Genomic DNA, 21,824 nt, shown 5'->3' on the forward strand with positions numbered 1-21,824 from the left:
TCCTTCCTCACTCGGATTCTAAGTTCATTTAAAATCTCAAAAAATGAACAGTCAACAATGGAAAAGCAAAATTACATCACAAAAGTCTGCCTCTGTTAAAACTACTTCAGCGTATTTAACATAGAAGCTAGCATCAGGTGCAGGTCATTTGTTTCTTTGAGCCTGCTCTGTCATTCAGTATGATCATGGCTATCTCAATGCCATACCCTACTTTCTCCCCCATACCCCTTGAAGCTTATACAATCTTAAAAGTAGATAATCTTTTTTTGAATATATTCAATGATGTGGCCTGCATAGACTTCTGTTAGATATTCTGCAGGTCGACCACCCTCTGAGTGAAGCAGTGCTTCCTCATCTCAGTCCGAAATGGCCTAACCCATATCTTGAGACTGTCATCTCCGTTCTAGAGTCCTCAACCACAGCAAACATCTTCCATGCATCTTGTCTGTCCAGCCCACTTAGAATTTTGTTTAAATCCGATCACCTGTCATCCATGTAAACTCTGGTGAATACAGGATTAATCAAACCAATCTATCCTCCTACTATCCTTGACATCATTCTTTGCACTTTGCAATGAGGCAAGAAAGCTATTAAAAAACATATAAAATGAACTGGTACTATGTAAAAATTCCCAAGATCCTGAGAAGTGAAGCCCACTTTCCCTAAGTCATGACGCCACTTACCCTAATTACCTGACCAAAATTCAGAAAGTATGTCACTCCCAAGGGAGAAAAAAGAACATGTTGCATAGAAATGGTAACCGTGGGAGAAACAAGGAAGAAATAAAGTGTGCTAGAGGTAGATAGAAAAAAAAATTGAAAGGAAGATTTGAGAAATCTGATATATTTCCAATTGTACACTGCATTGTCATCAGATATACCCCTTGTTTAGCAATTTTGTTATTCCATAAAAGGATTTTCTCAATTAAACTATTGAAAGCATGCAGTATATTCAAAATCAACTGACTGGACAATGTAATATCATAAATTTGTCCATGGGCGCGAGGGAATAGTGAAAAGATAAGGGAGAAAGGTAATATGAGAGATGAAGAAAGAGAGAGGTAGAAAGAAAATAAAAAATGCAGGAAGTGGGAAATGAATATTGTCATAAGTGCATGTAAAATTATGAAATATCAGAATGCTCCAACACTATGATCCAAATAGATCCATTAGTAGCTCCTTTACAAGTATTGCACATATCAGTCTTCATTTTACGGATAGAAAAGGAGAGAATATAGGTTTGAGAAATTGAGCAAAATGTTTCTTAATCTGGAAATGTCAGAGGCATCATTTGTTCATGTGTGTATTTGTTTGCAGCAGTAATGGACCTACCCTGGTGTGATAGATCAAATCTGGCAATATAAATTGGACTGTCTTGCAACTTCTGAGGTTAGCCAGGTTTCATTGAAATGGATCATGCTCAAATCTTTGAATTCTAACAAAACTATTCTACAAGTATGAATTTCATCAATCTTCTTTCTCACTGACCTTTCATCACTGAGAGCAGTGGCTGGAAATGGAAGATATTGCCCCCTTATGATTTTAAACTGCTTCATTTAGCACTCTGTCTCAGTTGCACATCGGAGATCTTTGACTCGCAGGCAATTTTAGAGGTGTGGATTGCAAGGCTATGATTCCTCCAGGTTTAAGCTAAACATTGTGATCAGATGATGTAGTAGGAGTTCGTAGATAGTAAGTTGGCCAGAAGTGTCATCGCACAAACCAAAATGACAGTCACAGGTTTCAAGGACATCGTGGAAGCATTGGTATCCTTATCTGTCGAAAGAAACATTGAAAGCTATTTTTTGTTAAAGAAATGGGGTAAACTAAGTGTAAATGATGAGCAATGAAAAGCACTGTCAGTATGATGCAGCATTTCCTTTGATTTACTTCAATATTAGGCTGTTTAGTTTAATGTCTGGGGGATACAGTTTTGGAGGGGAAGATGATTAACAGGTACTTGGAGAGGTCTGAAGAATGCACATGAGGATAAAATAGAAAAGTAAAAGAAAAGGCTGAATAACCAAGTTGAATCTCATGAAATAAGAGGCCAATATGCTACTGGATTAAAAATAGTCTTAATGACTGTACAGCGTGTAGTAGTAGATGTCATTTCTCAGTCTGGAGAGTGATAGATAGTCGAGCTCCACAAGGAGCAGTGCTAGGGCCACTGCTTCCTTTTTGCCATTATGGATCAGACCTCCTCAAAATATATTAAGATGATAGCCTGGACCCCAACTTTTTCTTATTTTAAAGGCAGGTGCCAGGCACTGTGTTCCAGATGAAATTTGATTGGTCAAACTACCAGTCTTGAAGCAGAACACACTTTATTCATATTATATTTAAAATACAAAAGAAAATTAGAATAACTTAATTCTATTGGAAAACTTTTTTTTGATTAGATTAGATTGGAAACAGGCCCTTCGGCTCAGCCAGTTCACATTGACCCTCTGAAGAGTAACTCACCCAGACCGATTTCCCTCTGACTAATGCACCTAACACTATGGGCAATTTAGTATGGCCAATTCACCTGACCTGCATGTCTTTGGACTGTGGGAGGAAACCAGAGCACCCAGAGGAAACCCACATAGACACGAGGAGAATGTGCAAACTCCACACAGTCACCTGAGGCTGAAATCGAACCTGGGACCCTGGTGCTATGAGGCAACAGTGCTAACCACTGAGCCACCGTGCCGCCCCGTTAACAAGAACAGTGGCTATTCCAATATAATTACATCCTATAAACACACCCTTGGCAAAGGCAAATTCAGTAAAATAGATTGTCTCACATGCAATCCTAACAACAGGAAGAAAACCCCAGCTTTTAGCTATAACAGAGAAAGGCAAAACAGCTTCCACATCCAGCTTCAAGACCCCAGCAATTGCAACTGAAGACTAAAACTAAAAATCCTGGTTCTGTGGGAGCTTGACCCCACTCATTCAGGCTGTTTATATTGTTCCAAATTTTACGAAAAATGTCCAAGGCATCACAAGCTCTTTATTCGCTTTGGAGCAGACTGCTTGGCATCTCTGTCTCAACCTTTATTATATAAAAAAGGACAAATACACCTCTTAAAGCCATACTATCATCACATTGCAGTATGGGAATAACTTGTGTCTTTAAATGCATGGGTAATTTTAATCTTTGCAAATAATAAATTTAGTGACATAGACAACAGGGAGCATGTCATGAATTGCCTGCAACAGGACACAGACTAGCAGAATGAGCAGACAAGTGACAAGAAATTGAGAGCAGTATTGTGAGGTGATGCTTTTTGACAGGAGGGATAGGCAGAGGCAATATAGAGTTAATGACATAGTTCTAAAGTATGCACAAGGGGAAGAAGCTGGATTAGGCATATTGACCTTTGAAGATGACAGGACACACTAAGAGAGGTTAGCAAAACGTATGGGCTCCTGGACTTCATAACCAGAGACATTGAATACAGAAGCAGAGAAATTATGCCCAACTTTTATAATGCTCTGGTTAGACCCCCAACTGAAGTTTTGCATCCGGTTTTGGTCATCACAAGAAGGATGTGAATATCCTTGAGAGGGTGTGGAGGAAATTTACCAGAACAGATCCAGTAATGGAATATTGCAGATAGATTAGAAAGGCTGGGATTGTCCTCCATTAGTGTCTCCTTGTGCTAAAGATTTACAAGATTGAGTAGGATATCCAAAATGCCTTTAAAATCTGGGCTGGAGTTCAGCAAAGCTGTGTGATAGCACCAACAATGTTTACGATCTACCTGACTAAAATTACCACCAGTACTAAAACCATCTCAATGGAAAACATTTTGACCTCACTTGTTTTCATGCTAAAGCTCGTTTATCCAAGTTAAATATTTGCAGTGTGCTGCAGCTAACTGCAGTGCCATTACTCACTGTACCCAATATGAAGGCCACTCTTGATCTCTTCAATGTTGCACACAACAAACATGGCCTGTTCCTTGAATTGTGCCAAATCAAAACTCCTATCAACCCTCTCCTGGTCAGCCGAACATTTCACTTTCTGTAATGTTGAAAGACAGACTCCCGAATATGTTGAACACTTCCCTTGGTAGCCACCATTGATGATGATCTCACAATGGAGCAGCTATGCTAGCACCTCTTCAAACTACAGCAGTGAGTATTTGACATGCAAGATTTGTATAAGTTATAGAAAGACTGAGAGTACAGTGCAGTTGCTGTCACTATACTCCTGTACTGCAGAGACACTTGGATTGTGTATTCATGACATATAAAAAAGCTGGACAATGTTTTCAGCAATACATCTTCCACGTGCTTCAGGTTCAATGATGGGAGGCTGTTGAATAAATGCCTGCATCCTTTGTGAAGCCAGTTCCACAAGCATTCAGACAACTCGCTTGAAAAATCGAACTGGGCGCTGTTATCTGGGTGACCTGTTCTGTCACTTCTCAAATGGCCATTATTTCAGAGACAGGGAGAGAAAAGCTTTCAAGCGCACACTGAAGTTCTCCTTGAAGCACTGAAGCATTGAAGTTAATGATTAGGAGAAGCTTTCTGTGAATTATGAAGACTGGTAACATCTATGTCATTCATGACATATGAACAAAGAACAGAAAGACACCGTTTGGTACAATACTCCAGATGTGGTCTTGCCAGTGTCCTGTATAACTAAAGCAGAACCTAAACCATAGTGATAAGCATTAATATTTTATTAGCTTTCCTTTTTATTTACTCTGCCTGTGGTTATTGCTTGAGGATACCCAGATCCCACTGAATCACAGCTTTGCAATCTCTCACTAATTTGATAATGCTATATTATCCTTGACAAAATGGACAATTCCATACTTTGCCCCATACTCTTTTCCATGCTTTTGTCCACTCACTGAACTGATCTGTATTTCTGGTCGTCATCTCGGGCCTTCTTCACACTTACTTTCCTAACTATATTTGTGTCATTTGCAAACCTGGCAACTGCAGCTTCATCTCAAGCCATTTGGATAAATCATAAATGGTAAAGGACCAACACTGGTCTCTGTTGCATAGCAAACATTATATCTTGCTGACATGAAAAAGACCCATATCTTCCTCCGCTGCTTCCCATTAGATGTTCAAACTTCCATCTACGCCAGTATGCTATCTGTACACCATGAGGTTTTATTTTCTCCTGTAACGCTTGAAATGGTATTTTGTCAAATGCCCTTTGGAAATCAACTACAGTGCTTTCATCTATTCCCCTTATCCACAGCACGTTACCACCTCAAAGAACTCTAATAGATTAATGAAATATGAGTTATTCAGATCTCCCTGTTGAATGGATTCAAGTGCCTTGCTATCACTACAATAGTTTCTAACATTTTCCCTTTGGCAAACGTTAAGCTAACTTGCTTGCAATTTCCCACTTTGTCTCCTGTTCATTTTGAATAAAAGGAATTACATTCCTCTTGATTCAAAACTCAGTATTTTGGAAAATGAAAATCATTACATCAGTGATCTCTGGCCACTTCTTTTAGATGTTAGGATGAAGTCCATAAGGACTCAGCACTTGTTTGCGGCTGCAGAAATTACTCAGTACCACTTCTCTGGTTGTAATTTATCTGAGTTCATCTTTGTCTTCCATTTTCTGATTTGTCACTGCTTCTCGGGTGTTACCTATGTCGTCTAAAGAGAAGACTTGTACAACATGTACGTTTAACTCAGTTGCCATCTCCTCATTTCCCATTATTAATTCTCAAGATGCACTTTCTTTTTCTTTTTTTTTGATGGAAACTCTCATTTGTTTTTATATTACTGGCTAGCTTTAACTTGTTCCCTGACTTTACCTCCCCATTAATTTTTAATCATTCTTTGCTTTCTTTGTATATTCTGTTCAGTTTTCTGATCTGGAACCTATGACTGTGTAATTATAAGATTTTTCTTTTAGTTTGACACTATCTTTAACTTTTCTAGTTAACCATGGTTTGACAATATCTTAATGATGAGGCAGAATAGTGGCAAAGAAGAAAAGCAAAGGGAACAAATCCTACATTTTGGTTCCCATTATCTCACGAGCTGTACAACACATGTGCCCAACGATAAGGAAGTCAGGAATTGGTCTGTTTAGCCACATGAATACCCATAACCAGAGTTCCCTATCCTGAGTAAACATCATCAATGAATTTAGGGACTTCCACTGATGACAAGATTAGGACAATCGGAGAAGGTGGGTACAGAAAACCTGAGAAAAGCAAGTGAAAGGCAAGAGCACACAGGCACTTGAAGTAAATAAACTTGCAGGGCTACAGGAATCGAGTAGGGCAGTGGGCCTGGCTACTTTGATCTGCTGAGAATAGCAGGGACTCGATATACTTAATGGCGGCTACCTTCTTCACCCTAAATGAGTCCACGTGCTGGGATCTGTTAAGTCTTAGTCCTGTAAATATCTCCAATACTGTTTCCTTGTTATTAATTATCTTCTGCTCCAATATGTTGATGCTGTCACTTTCTGTTTCCAAAAATATCTTTCCTCTTAACTGAAATATAGCAATTATTTTGTACTGTATTGTATAGTTATTTAGACCTTAAAATGTTGGATTTGAAGTAGGCCATTCACCCATCTAGTCTGTTCTGCCATTCAATAAAATCATGGCTAATCTGATAATCCTTGCTCCACTTGTCCTGCCATTTCCCCAAATCCTTAACTGATTAAGACGCTGTCTATCTCAGCCTTGAATATAATGCAGCCTCTACAGATAAAGAATTCCATAAATTTATGATTCTCTGAGAGAAATATAAATTCTCCTTATCTCTCTATTGTGGGAGTGACCCCATACTCTTTGCAATTTTCGGCATAAAACACATGAATTAATTAACAAATAAATCATAAATTTGAATGATTTAGTGTAACTGACCTCTTTACTAATGACCTCTGAGGCAATTTTAAACAATTGTATCACTTTTTAGCGTGCTACATAATCAGGGCAGGTGGATAAATTTACCATCATTTAATTTTGCTGATTAAGCACCAGCCTAATTATGTGGGAACAAAATCATGATCATTTAACCATTTTCTGTTATCAGTATATCCATTATACTGTTCAATTTCTTTACAAGCGAAGTGTTCTGCTGTGTTTAGGGTGTAGCTTTGCTCGCTGAGCTGTAGGTTTGATATCCAGATGTTTCATTACCTGGCTAGGTAACATCATCAGTGGCGACCTCCAAGTGAAGTGAAGCTGTTGTCTGATGCTTTCTATTTATATGTTTGTCCTGGATGGGGTTCCTGGGGTTTGTGGTGATGTCATTTCCTGTTAGTTTTCTGAGGGGTTGATAGATGGCATCTAGATCTATGTGTTTGTTTATGACGTTGTGGTTGGAGTGCCTGGCCTCTAGGAATTCTCTGGCATGTCTTTGCTTAGCCTGTCCCAAGATAGATGTGTTGTCCCAGTCGAATTGGTGGTTTTTTACATCCATGTGTAGGGCTACGAGGGAGAGAGGGCCGTGTCTTTTTGTGGCTAGCTGGTGTTCGTGTATCCTGGTGGCTAACTTCCTTACTGTTTGTCCTACGTAGTGTTTGTGGCAGTCCTTGCATGGAATTTTGTAGATGACGTTGGTTTTGTCCATGGGTTGTACTGAGTTTTTTAAGTTTGTTAGTTTTTGTTTGAGAGTGTTGGTGGGTTTGTGTGCTACTAGGATTCCGAGGGGTCTTAGTAGTCTGGCAGTCATTTCTGAAACTTCCTTGATGTATGGTAAGGTGGTTAGGGTTTCTGGCTGTGTTTGGTCTGCTTGTCGTGGTTTGTTCTTGAGGAATCTGCAGACTGTATTTTTTGAGTATCCGTTCTTCTTGAATACATTGTATAGGTGGTTCTCCTCTGTTTTCTGAAGACCCAGTACAACCCATAGACAAAACCAACGTCATCTACAAAATTCCTTGCAACGACTACCACAAACACTACGTAGGACAAACAGGAAGAAAGTTAGCCACGAGGATACATGAACACCAGCTAGCCACAAAAAGACATGACCCCCTCTCCCTCGTAGCCCTACACATGGATGAAAAAAACCCACCAATTCGACTGCGACAACACATCTATCCTGGGACAGGTTAAGCAAAGACATGCCAGAGAATTCCTAGAGGCCTGGCACTCCAACCACAATGCCATAAACAAACACACAGATCTAGATACCATCTATCAACCCCTCAGAAAACAAACAGGAAATGACATCACCACAAACCCCAGGACCCCCATCCAGGACAAATATATAAATAGAAAGCATCAGACAACAGCTTCACTTCACTTGGAGGTCGCCACTGATGATGTTACCTAGCCAGGTAATGAAACGTCTGGATATCAAACCTACCATTCAGCGAGCTAAGCTACACCCAAAACCTCAACCTGAGCTACAAACCTTCACAGTTCTGCTGTGTCTTTACATGGACAAAATAATCTCCAACCCTTCTACACCTCACACCCAACCTCCCACTTCTAGCCAGATGTTTGTTGACTGGAATCATGTCCATTCATTTCCTGTAGTGGTATTCCCAACTTGAAATAACAGAAGGAAAGCAGTTAATTATTAACATACTGGAAATGAGCAGAACAGTAAGGTATCAATGTTATTCCCATGTCTGCCTGCTAATATATTGGTCAACGTGATTCCTCACCACCTCCCTTCATAAAATCAGGAAGTACTGGAGATGCATGCATAGAGAGTGAAGCAAAGTTCATGTCCTGGATTGATGATCATTTGTTAGCACATTATGGCAGAGCTTTCTCTGTTCAATGGTGCCAAGTTGGAAGATGGAAGGAGGTTTCAGGAGGGAAGCCTGATGTCTTGCCACCACTAAGCCTTATTGTCAATGGGCAATCTAGTGATTCAGCTGACCACTGGACAGTCAACTAATCTTCTAAAATGCTCAATTGAAAGTTCTTAAGTGCTCATGAAGACATCCCAAGAAAGACCCAGTGGGTTCCTGTGGGTGCTGCCCTTCACTGGTCCTCCATGGTCTACTGAGCCCTACGCCCTAACCCCTCTGGGTCACTTCCTTCCCTCTTTCACACTAATCTGTCACCAAGGGCATCCTACCATTGAGATATCCCCACATCAGTGATGCAGCCTCCATAATGGCTGCAACTGGCTATGGTGCTGCTGAGCTGTTTAGGGTAGCTGTCATCCTTAACAGAGCCCCATTCCAGGTACAGTGCTACCAATGCATCCTACAAACAGCCAAAGTGGGATCTGGTCCTGATTTCCTCATCAGTGGTGAGACTTTACCATCATCAACAATCTTTAGCCTTGTGATACAGGTTGCCAACGTCTCGAATATTTCACTTCTCTCTCTCTCGCTACAGGCTGGCTCTGACCAAGCTCATTTGGTTTATGAAGAATTTTTGTCACGTGATTTAAAAAAGTATATAGTGATGTTCAAATTATTAACGGTTTCCTATTAAAACAGTTGTCTCTTTTTTTTTGTTCTTTTTAATGGAACAGTAGAAGACTCTGCCAACTTACCACCATCCCCACCACCTTCTCCAGCATCCGAGCACTTTGGACCAGCAGAGAAAGGTAAGAGAATGGTGTGGTTGTACCTCTGGGCACTGATATAAGTAACTCTGTTTGACTGTTGAAAACTGTTTTTGTGCATGTGTGTGTATAAATTGATTAGAAGGAATTCTAATCCAATTTTAGAATATGTTTTTTTTTAAACCACGGGATTATTCAATGCTTCCATGTTTTCATTGAAGCATTTGGATGATTTGCAAGGCTTAACATATTGGCATTTGAACTACATCAGTGGATGAAACTGGGCATGCAGTAATTATTTAACAACAATACCTGAGATGTACAAGGCAAAACAATAATATATCCGTTCTATCACTTCAATTCAAAATTTCCTTGAGTAAATACTGTTTTTTGTTAAATGAGCAACTTGATGTACCTCCTTTCCATTGAGAGTAATGTATCAACAGAGCATGTAGTTATGAACCTTCCAAGATATAACTTGGGGATTTGTTTAATTTTAATAAAAGGTTGAAGAGTGAGGAGGGCGAGTTAGATTTCGTTCTTTGTCAGGGAATGAAAGACCAAGCAAGCTCTTTTAAATCCTGTTGTCATGTTTTTCTTTTTATTTTCTTCCCATCTAATATAGTTATCTTTTGTGATTTGTTTTCCCTGATTTTAAAAAAAAAAGTCAGTTAGAGCAATGGGTTTTGATTAAATAAAGTTAAACTGTGAAAGGTAGTGTTTCAGACCACCTGTTTCTGATTTCTGAATTTGACTCCCTTGCTATTAAATCTGTTCACTGTTCAAAATAGTAGGGCAGCTATTATAACATCTCTCTGAGAATTTGTACTTCCCGTGTGCAGTTGAATAGGAGTTTGGAACAAAAACAGAAAACAGTGGGGAAACAATTGGCACTCATGGAGGGAAGTTAAAGTTTCATATGTAGAAGGAACATAAACTTATGCTACATATAAAATATTTGGGGTTAATAACATGTAAATGATGCAATAGAATATAATCCATCGCAGTTTAGAAACACAGAATTATAAATTGGTTACAGCTTAGTTGCAGACCATTTAGTATTTCAGGTTCTTTACTGACTTTCTGAAACAGTGACTCAACTGTTCACACGCCCCTGCCCTTTCCCTGTAGCCCTACAATTTTCTTCAGCGAATTTCCAACTCCCTTTGCAAATCGCAATTGTGATTCTGCTGCACTTTCAGACTGTACATTCCTGATCTGAAACATTTGCTCTGCGAGAAGAATTGTCCTGTGTCATCATTTTTTTTTTGCCAAACGCCTTACATCACTGTTGTCTGCTTCTGCCCATGGGAACAAATTCTCTTTTCCTCCCCTGACTCAAGCTCTCATGATTTTGAGCATCGCTATTACATCATCTCTCAAACTTGGCGTTCTTGAAGTACAATTGGCCCAGCTAACCTATCCACGATAACTGAAATCTCTCACTCTGGAACTATTATCGAGTCTTGAATGTATTAACAATCGAATCACATTTGGAGTGGCTAAGCACTAAATAGTGTTGGGCAGTCAGTTAGATTAGTTGTTTCTTAAATGCATCCCTGTGGCTGTGCAGGAGGCAATTTGAGCTGGTGGCACCATGTCAAGCTAAACTTCGCTGCAGGCAAGGAATGCTATTCATCACAATCCAAAGGAGGCATTCAGAGCAGGCTGCCTTTTATTTACTGTCTGTAGATGCCTCCACATTGGGGTGCCCTCTTGGTCCCTGAGCTGCCTCAGTCGAACCTACTTCTGAGGGGCTCACTACCTTAATTGAATAGTGATCCCTACTGAATGCTTCCAGAAAGAAAGAAATTGCTGAGCCAGTCCCCTTGTTGACACATATGAATTTGGGATGTCTTTGGGATCATAAAGCCTACAGTAACATCCTTCCCAGTCCCTTTATCTATATGTCCTAGGATCCCAAGTGCCTTATTATCACTCTCTTGTTACACTGCTGCCTTCAAAGGTTTTGCACCTAAAACTCCAGGTCTCTCTCTTGTGCTGAATTACTTTCAGAAATGTATTCTTTATATCATATTACTTCTCATTCTTTCTGCCACAGTGATTCATTTCATGATTCTTTGTACTGAACTTCACCCTTCATGCATCTGTTCATAGCACTAGCCTGCCTCTGTCTACCATTACTCTCATCAAAGTTCACAATATTTCCAAGTTTGGTGTCTACAGTTCACCACTGCTCATTACAAACAAATGTGTGCAACTTAGGCTTAAGGATCAGGTGACTTTTGGAGTTTTGTTTTGTCAGTGTTTGTTTCAGTCTTGTTATGGCCTTGAATCTTTAAATACATAGTATGGCAAGCACTGAGCTATTTATGAGGACTTGAGTATTTGCTTCATGGTTGGTTTCATCACACTGACTTAGCTGATGTATTTGTTGTGAACCTGTGTCTGTTTGTCGAATTATCCCTGTGTCTATTTGTAGATGTAGTGATTGAGGTTAAGGCAAAACCTCTCCAAAGGTGCTCAAGCTATCAGCCTGCCACCACTCAGGAGAAGCGCAAACTCCTAGCCCCCTCCATTTCTGTTTCTGTACACGACGAAGAGCCTTACAATTCTGATGAGGAGTACTATGAGCATCCTTTATTCAGTTCACATTGGACTGCCACTAGTACACTCCCCAGTGCCACAGTTCAACAGGCAGATGAGTTGTATAGTCAGGACAAAGGTGAACCAAGCATGGTTCCTTTTTTTTATTATTCTCCACCTCTCTTCTCTCCCCCACCCCCCCCCCCCCCCTTTGTTTTTGTCTTGCATGAGTTCACCAGTCCCGTTGTTTTGTTCCACATGGGAGTGAAGTCCCTTGCGCTCTTGCTCAAAAGCACTTCAAAAACGCTAATTTTCTAAACATATTTGGCAAAGTTCTGAATTAGTACATAAAAAGATACCATGCAGACACATCAGCTATTTTATAGATACCCATGAATCTAGATTAAATTTTGATTTGCTTTTGTATTAGGGATACCTAATACATAATTTTACACATTTGCATTTCTCATGTGTAAATACCCATTAAGAATTTCGCAATGAAACTTAGATCTTAGACTTAAGAGTTCGAGTTTATGGTCTTCCAATTTTGTATTGGTCAGCCCACAATTCTATTCCCCATCCCACAAATTTTAATGCAACATCTCCAGTTGGTGAGTGTAAGAACCAAAAAAGAAGCTAACATATCGAAGCAAGGTAGAAATTACCTCTTCCTTACTTTAAAAAAAGTTCACTTTGAAAAGTCTGCATGTCTCCATTCTGTAGACAAAAATATTGCATTTTACCAAATATCCTAATATTTAATTTAAATGATTTTAATCTTACTAGCTATAAGATACAATTTTTTGCTAAGTATTTTTATATCTTTCATAAAATATATTTTTTCATGCAATGGGGTCATTCAGATGTGCAAACTTTGCAAAGTCCACATATAAGTTAATTATTTTTTAGGAATAGTACCCAAAGTAGATTAAAAGTATCTAACAGTCTACTGAAAGTAGCATAAATAATCCACATGGACTGTAGCATCTAATTTCTTCTTGGGAAATGTTAACTTTTGAAAACTGGAGGTTTTCTGGTCTTAAGTGTATTACTATATTCTTGCATCAAAATTGCTAACACTGTCAGCTTTATGGTCCGTTGCAAGAAAAAAGTCTCACTCCAGTTCTTAGCGAGAGTAACTGATGATACGAAGCTGCCTCTAAATTAATTTTGATGTGGAAAATCAACTTGAAGTATAGACAGGTACCAGAGTAACGTAGAAGGCAGTTTCACTCTGCATCCAAATGAAGTTAAAACAGGTTCTATTGTCTTTCAGTGACATCTCCCAATTTGAGCACAAAATCCCCAAAACAATTCAAGAAAGTAAAAGCAAAATATTCACAATAATTGACTACCTAATTGAGAAATTATTTTAACTTCATATCATTTATTTGATATGTCAAAAGTAGCATACTTAAAACAATTACAACACAAGCTTTCTGGCTTTGACAATATTCGACCTGTGACCAGAACTAAGCTGGGGACTTCCTACATTGGATAAAACAGTGCATGAATCATGAATTCAGTGCACTTAACTGTTATTTTATTCACAATGTCTTTCACCTAATGCTGCACTAAATATGTGAGTGCTCCACATAGCTTTCATTTCTGGCATGCACAATTATATTCATTCCAGTATTGATGTAAATCACTGAAACACTTTCAGCTCTTGGCCTGTGACACTAATTTATTTGCAGTGTTGAGCTGGCAAGGTACTGTACTATACCTCAGGAGAAAGTGTCAGCTCATGTAAGAATTCACCATGAAATCAGAAACTACAAGTCAAATATCTTTTTCAGTTGTATATAGTGTTTTGATGACATGAAGCATGGCTGTTAAAATATTGTGCTTTTTGTTGCAAATTTCATAAGTTCTTTTAAAATGGTATAATTATTAAATAAGCCACAAGTATTTCTAAACTAAAGTGCTGGAAGTTGCTTTAAATTTGAAATACAATGAAGAAGACTGCAGAATCAGCTCTACTGGTCATAAACATGAAAAATCAGTGAGTTCTTAAAATTCTTCCTTACTAAAGAATCCCAATTTCCCCGACAATTTAGATTTAATAATTTTAAGCTGAATTCTGCTCAAAAAATATACCAAACTGGATTCATAGCACAGTTCAACCATGCAAAAATTAATTATTTAACAAAGTGCCCTCTTTACAATGCAAATAAAGTTAGTTTCAGGCATCGTTGTTCTTCTCAGCAATATGTACACTTGTCAGCATATCCAGCAAAAGCCGTGGAAAGTCCACCATGTTGAGGATGTGTGTGAAAGTTCTTCCTTGAGTCTATATCGTGTATTTGATCATTGATACCAAAAGAAAGCTAAAGGTGATTTTGTGACATGTAAAACTGATTACAACTGTATATAATGTTAGTGACCTGCAAATATTTTATCATGCTAGAAGTAGATATATCCATAAATCTTTAAAACACACCAAAACTATACATTTATAAATCTGAATCTGGAGCAGCTTACTCATTATTAAGTAATTTGTAATGAAACATTAAAAAGAAATTAAGTATGGCAACTATGAGCCATGACTCTGTCATCATGAATTTCTGCCATTTTCAGAGATGTTAAATTCCCAAGAAAATTGACAATAGCAATTGCCAACAAAACAAATTAAAGATGAAAACCGATTCCTAGATGGATTGTACTTGATCAGAAGAAATAAACCGTTTCTATTAATATTTACTAAATTGTGCATGGAATCAAGGAAAAGGATACTATTTACTCATCATGCTATGTTAGTACTTTGAAAGTGTTGTCCGATAGTCATACTACTCTTTTCCTCCATAGCCCTGAAAAACCTTTCTTTGGCGTTATGTTCAACCTCCCTCCCCCCCCACCCCCACCTTGTGAGCTACTCTTAAATATGCTTTCACTTCTCTTTCAGGTAGTGTTACTTCATCAAATTCCCTTTGTCATTTGTATTTAAATGACATGGTTACTTTCTCAAAACAGAGCTGAAAGTGTCCCATTAAAACTGTTTTGTTACAGCATCTGTGTTGTCTCTTGTCCTGACATGTCCACTTCTTCCTTTGAGTAGAAAAAGTTGTTGAGAGTCCAGCGTCTGATGAAGAGGAGCCAGCACTAGCTCTTAAGCAAGAGCATGTTCAAGAGCAGTGGTCTGCTGAGCACTTAGTGCAAGCAGAAGCTGGAGCCCAGGCTCAGGATTCCAAATGTATGGAGGCCACATCATCAACTGAAGACAGTGTGCCAGCTGAGATTCCCAATGGAAAGGGAATGATTCTTAGGGAATTTGAGTCCTTGGAAGAACTGCCACCTTCTGTAGAAGGTGTGTCTTCCTGTTGACTTGCACAAAATAAGTGCCTTTTGAGAATCTTATCTCTTCCAAATGTTTACTAGTAGATATTTTGCTTTAAGGATAATTTAATTGTTGTGCATAAATTGCTTTTAGCTGACTGATGCTGGTGACAGAAGCAACAATAATTTCCCACCACTCCTCCTAACATTTTGAGTTGTTTTGTTTCCATGATGTCACATGCTTTGCAGCCAAGTTGATTTTATTTCTAAAAAAGCACAGGCTTTTCATTGCCTCAATGTTTGCCAGCTACATTGCTAGTGTGTATTAATTATTTTAGAGTTGATTCTCTTGCTTTCTAATTCGTAGACTTACTCATGATTCAAAGTTTTTTTTTAAGTTGCATTTCTGTATTTTTCAGCTTACCTCTGGGATTATTTTGAAAAGAGATCGTTTTGTTTCGTGTTTTGGTGCTGGCATCTTGCATTTATTATTTTATTCAGGCTATGGCAATTGCTTACCATTAATTAATCACTTCTGTTTTTAAGATGATTTGCTGGTAGTGGGTAAGAACAAAAATGACGTTAGCGAGAAGCTTTTCTTTTAAAAAATCAAGTGTACAGTTGAAGACATAAATAGGATTTTGCCAAAATTGTTGAGAGAACAATGTGTTTAGCCGTATAAAGACTTTTGTGCCAAGCGTGATGATAAGAGTATTTATCCTGGTGTAAAAGTACACCCGGCATATCATCTTCTCTGCCCTCGAACTCCACAACCCACATCCTTTCTGTGTCAAGGAAGACACCAAAGAATTCTTCTGAGTAGAATCATAATGCATCTGCATCTCCAAAAGAGATGAGAAACCAATTATAAAATTAAAACAGAATTCTAACTGGTGTAGAGAGGATAGAAAGGTTTTTTTTTTAAATGGAGGCCAAGAGACATTCACACAAAAAAGTCAGTCAGCGATAGGAATATTAACAATGTAGAGTACAAGACAGCCACAAGTATGCATATTTTAAAAAGAAAGAATGAAGAAAAGGCAATTTACCTATTTTCTAAGAAAGCAAAGAGATGCATCCGAAAATATAAATAGAGAAACAAACATGCTTTTTATTCTTGAAATAAATCACAGGTCAATTAATGTAGTACAGTCTTTTTTTTTCATCTTACAGAATAAAACAAATACAGAATTTTAAATTTTAGAAGGTTTAGAGGTTGGTTTGTGCCCTGTTTCTCTGAATTAGTGTACTGCTAACTTACATTTCTTTTAACTAAGCAGGTCTGAGAACTAGTAGCAGCTTCATAACAGTTTAGGCCCAACGCTATATTTAGTCTATTTTCACCAATGCTGAATGTTATGCTGCAGAGTTGAACAAATTTGCACACTTCATTTTTATTCAATGCACACCCTTTTGACTGGGGGCAAAAATATTTGAAATGGAATGGTTTTCCGTATTAATAACAGTTAACTCTATGCATGCAACAACCTACTTTAGATCTGCTTTCAGCCACGAAGATGTACAAGCTGTCAACAAGCGGAGAATCCTCTGCTACTTGTGGGGAAAGACCGTCGTTGCAAGAAGTGTCAGTGACAGAAGTCAAAGATAAGAATATTCCTGAACAGCAAAAATCTGACCTATCATCTTTATCAACACTGAATAAATATAATGATGATGGCATTCGAACAGCAGAGGAAGCTGCTTCCAAGAAGCAGGATTTAACTTCAGCTGATTTGCAAACAGAACCTGTTCCTATTTCATTCAAGAAAGCACAGCATCTAGAAGACTTAGCACCTTCTAATGTTGAAACCACTACTAGCCATCATGCAAATTCACTGCAATCCAGTGTTTGTGAAGATGAATGCATTTCCATGGTGGCAGCAGAAAATAAAGCTATCCAAATGCAACCAGATTCTGCCAAGAAAGCAGATGAAATCTTCAAACCACAAGATACTCTTGAAGATGCATTGCCTGGAAAATCTGTTTTAGATCACAGTAAAAATATTCTTGATAGTTTTGAAACTCCAGATTCATCAAAACAGTCCCGTACGGGGATTTCAGATACAGATATCTGTGCACAAGATGTTGAAATAGCTGCTGCAAAAGATTCATTGAATGATAGCGATGGTGTTTCACAAAAAGAGCAGTCGGCTACAGGAATGACAGTTACTAACAATAATTATGTGTTACCACCTCTGGAGGCAAAAATAGATTTGGTTGCAACCACCACTTCAGTCATTGAAAGCAAAGTGCAAAATGTGCTCCAGGAAAACCAACAAGTGCATGAGGAATTGCATAAAGACAAATTACCTGTAATTGCGCACAGTGCAATTGAAGACAAAGCTTTAGAAAGTTCAAGTGATAAAAGGAAAAATACGCCTGATACAATAAAGCTGGTTGAACATATAGCTGATGTATTTTCAATGCCAGAGGACAGATTGGAATCTGTTGAATACAGCTCCACAGACAGTGCACAACATCATTTAGAACATTTGAATGGAAAACCAACAGTAGAGACAATGTACAGTACAACAGACTTATTACAAACTGAATATTCTAAATATGTGTCTGATCAACAACCAACTAACCTTCCGTTTAAGGATATTGGTAAAGCCAGTGTTGAGGTATCAGAGGTTTATCAGTTGCCTGATGCTATGACTGCCCAGTCATATGTGGCAGAATCTAAACTAGATGTACAACATGGTATGCAGCCCATTACAAGTGATTCCCTTTTAAGTCATGAATCTATGCTTGAGAGGGTTAAACAAGAGCCATGTAGTATGGATTCAAGTATCAAAAAAGTTGATGACACACCTACGAAAACTGAAGAAAAAGGTATTCAACGAGAGAAAGTTAAAGAGAAAGAAATAGAACCTCAAAATATATGCCCAATATCAGATTCAAATGTTTATTCTGATAAAACTTTCCAAAGCTTGACTAGTACAACAATCCAAAACAAACAATATGACACCTTTACCGTGTGCTTGAAAGACAAGGTGGAGGAAGATCAACCAGAAATATCAAAATATTTTGAAACATTTGTTCTGAAAGATGATGGTGAAAATGGTGCCAAACCACCTGAAGATGGTTATTATGAAATGACCATTACAAATGAAAAGAATTCAAGGTTTCCTCATGTGGTGCCACAATTCTCTGACACCCTACATGAAAAATCAGAAGTGGATGCCCACAAAGTTGAAAATGATGTATCAGCTGAAGGAATTCATTATAGCACACTTGCCCAGACATCTGTGCCTCCTGTTGATGTGCAGGCTAAAGCGCTGCCTGCTGATGTACAGGCTAAAGCGCTGCCTCTTGAAGATAAATTCACTGTGGAAAATGAAACTCCTTTACCTATTCAGCGGAGCCATCTGGCCAAAGAGGAGCTCCCCACAGTAATATCTCAACAAACCAATTCTAGTGCTGATGCAAATATTGATAAAGAACTGCAAAAGCTAGTGCTGAATTTGCCTGCAGCACCTTTAGACTCCATAGCGCTGGAGGTGGAAACTGAGAGCCAAGGTCCCCCAGAATCTCTGTCTCCCTTGGCCTCTGATATTCTTGCCTGTACCAGAGGAATGAGTTTGGAGGAGTCAGCAGAGTTCTTTCCAGTAACTACACCTGCTGAGGAGAAACAAGTTTATTTTCCTGTTGAAGTGGAAAAAGATAAAACTGTATCTGTTTCTAAAGAAAAATCAACTGAAGAAAGCCTAAAATTAGATGCTCAGTATGCTTATCCCCATGCTTTGAAAGATGATTACAAAAATGACACTGTTGTGGTTCCTGACTTGCCTGAAATGTTGGATTTAGGAGTTACTAGAACGAGACTGAGCTCAGAAGGTACAGAAACAGAAGTGGTTCGAAGAGCATCCATGCCTTGTGAATCTCCTACCGAAAATATAGCTTCTGGCTCAGAGGCTTTAACTGGAAGCATCAAATTGATTATTAAAAATGTTAATCAAGCAGAGGAAATGGGCTACTGTGTTTTTGAATACTCTGCTCCCTTACCAACTCCTGAGGAAGTTAAAAGTCCACTGGAGGACGGCAGCATTTTCCTGCATCAAATACGCGCTGCTTCTCAGCCTATAAATGAGGAAAGTATTAGAAGGCAAATAGATGTAAATAAGCAGAAAGAAGATTCCCATTTTAGAATTAGTACCTTATCAGAAGACAGGGAGTTAAAAATTGATACTATTTTGGAAGCACAGTCAGAAGTCAAGACTGATGAAACAGTTTCGTTAAGTGTTTCAAACCAAATTGCCAAATCTGAACCAGATCATTTACCTGAAGACCCTGCCCTGATACAATCTAGCACTCAAAATGAATCCATTACCATTGCTCAGAAAGTTCCAAAAGACGTGTCTCCAATTAAGCTTCTAGATGATAAAACTGAAAATGTCAATGAATCTAACGATCTGTTTGATTTACCGAGTAACGTAGTTTTGCAAACATCTTTGAAAGCCGAATTTGTTGATTACAAACTGTCTGAGAAAGAGACTTCTCCTCGGGAACATGTTCAATCAAACTTGGTAGATAAACCAGGGCCTAGCTTGCCCAGCGACCTTACTGTGGAAAGTTCCAAACTTAAAACTACCGATCGTCAGCAACCTGAGAGAAGTGTTTTGGTTCAAGAACAAACTCGACCCAAGAAAGTCTTGGAAGATAAGCCAAGGCCTACATTGCCCAGGCAGGATAATGTGCTAGATGTGGATATAGAAATAGATAGCATAGATCACACAATTTTCCAGCAGACCCCTCCTATTCAAGACTCAGTTCAAATTAAGAGTATCTCAGAAGATGAATCCAGGCCCAAATTGTCTGCTGAGGAGATTGTGGCAGAAGCTCTTTCTCAGGAAGGATCTGAGAAAGCTGTGTCCGCTCAAGAGCCTCCACAACATCAAGAGACTGTGGAAGCTAAATCTAGTCCACTCACTAAGGCTGACATATTGGAAACTGGTATAAAAATGGAGACTGCTGATAAAGTCATAACTAAGAAAACTCCTGAAAAAGAAATCACTCAACTCTCAGAAACGATGATAGCTTCAACTGAGCCTAATTTGCCTGGCAAGGCTACAGTATCTGAAGTAAGTTTTGAAGTGGAGGAAATTGACCAGGTAGCTGGAAAGGTTGCCCCTGCTCCAGAACCAATTCAGCTTAACAATATCGTGGAGGATGACACTAAGCCCCATCTTCCCAGTAATGATATTGCACCAAGCGATGATATAGAAATCGTGCATTATGATCACAAAGTAATTGAGGAATCATCTCCCACGCAAGAAATTATTGAAACTGAGAAGGGAGTGAAAGATGTTGTAGTGCTCGGTTTGTCCAGCGATATTGCTGAATGTGTAATAGCCCCAATTGAGCAAACTATGGAATATAAAGCTGGACCTGCACCAGGTAAAGTTTCTGAAGCAGAATCTGGTGATCAGCAAATCCTTGTTGTTTCAGTGCAAGAACCTGCTGAAGCTCAGCAAACCATGAAAGAGGAAGTTAAGTCCAATTTGCTGTTTGATGTTCCTGTGCCGGAAATTGTTCTACATGAGGACCCGGGTGACTATGAAGCATCTGAAAATACCCGTGTAGAAGAAGAGGAGAGGGGAATTGTGGAATCTGTCATTACAGTTGAAGATGACATTATTACAGTTGTTCAGACTACACTAGAAGGAGGAAAGGATGTAGGGCATAATGTGAGATTTGCCATGCCTGATGATGATGTTGAGGATATTTTTACCCCTACTGAACAAACCCGGTCAACAGAAGGACAGTCTTATGAATCGCCTGCAAAAGCTGTCCAAATTGCGATTATCCCGGAGAAAATTGAAATCCCTACAGACTTGAAAGAAGACGAAAGTATTGATGAATCAGTAATGGACACAGACAGCCTATGGATGGATACTCAAGGTGCCTATAAAACTTTAATAGCTATCAGCTATGACTAAATTATAAAATCTCTATTAAAAATAAATAAGTATTGTACTTTATTATAATATATTACTTAATATTACTGAATTTTTTTTAAAAACTTGATTTTTTTTGTATTTGAGCCCTGTTGCTATTAGTGATTTGTTGCACTTTAATTCTGCAGATGAAGAGAGTATCATAATATCACAACCAGTTGCTGTTACTAAACAGGAGAAGACAGAGAAGGAATTCATCAGCCTGTCTTCAGACAAACATAGGAAAGGCAAAGTGTTAAAAACTGGGAAAAACAGAGTTTCCACACCTGAGAGAAAAATAATAAAAAAAGATATCAGTACAGTCTCCAAAGAAGACAAGAAAAGGAGAAAAGGTTCATACAAAAGAAGCATTTTATGTTTTGTTGCATTTTTGTGACGTGAGGTGGTTGTACTGTGCCTATGTAGTAATATTATGTTCTCTGAGAAATTTGACTGTAGAAGCTTTAGATAACAATAAACAATAACAAGAAGTAGTAATATCTAATTTTCTAAATTCTTCCTGATTAATTTCTTAAATTAAAAGTGGATATTGATCATTCCACCTGACCTAACACATTGTTCCTGTCCTCAT

General features: G+C 38.5%; 1 protein-coding gene across 17 annotated transcripts in view; it reads left to right on the forward strand.

The window, feature by feature from the left end:
• LOC122551329 (microtubule-associated protein 2) overlaps window positions 1-21,824 on the forward strand; it is a 261,856-nt gene that overhangs the window by 199,971 nt on the left and 40,061 nt on the right. For 11 of the 17 annotated variants that reach the window (XM_043693043.2, XM_043693048.2, XM_043693044.2 and 8 more), the window contains 3 exons: window positions 9,438-9,512; window positions 16,791-21,197; window positions 21,382-21,585. In XM_043693043.2, the coding sequence (XP_043548978.2) occupies window positions 9,438-9,512; window positions 16,791-21,197; window positions 21,382-21,585 (4,686 nt within the window). Of the gene's footprint in view, window positions 1-9,437; window positions 9,513-11,913; window positions 12,157-15,075; window positions 15,325-16,790; window positions 21,198-21,381; window positions 21,586-21,824 lie in introns of all 17 variants that reach the window. The other 6 variants (XM_043693046.2, XM_087988735.1, XM_043693045.2 and 3 more) reach the window with 4 other exon arrangements.

The sequence above is a fragment of the Chiloscyllium plagiosum genome, unplaced genomic scaffold (assembly GCF_037043375.1).
Source record: "Chiloscyllium plagiosum isolate Xiang-an unplaced genomic scaffold, Cpla_swu_hap1 HiC_scaffold_7, whole genome shotgun sequence".
Lineage (NCBI taxonomy): Eukaryota > Metazoa > Chordata > Chondrichthyes > Orectolobiformes > Hemiscylliidae > Chiloscyllium > Chiloscyllium plagiosum.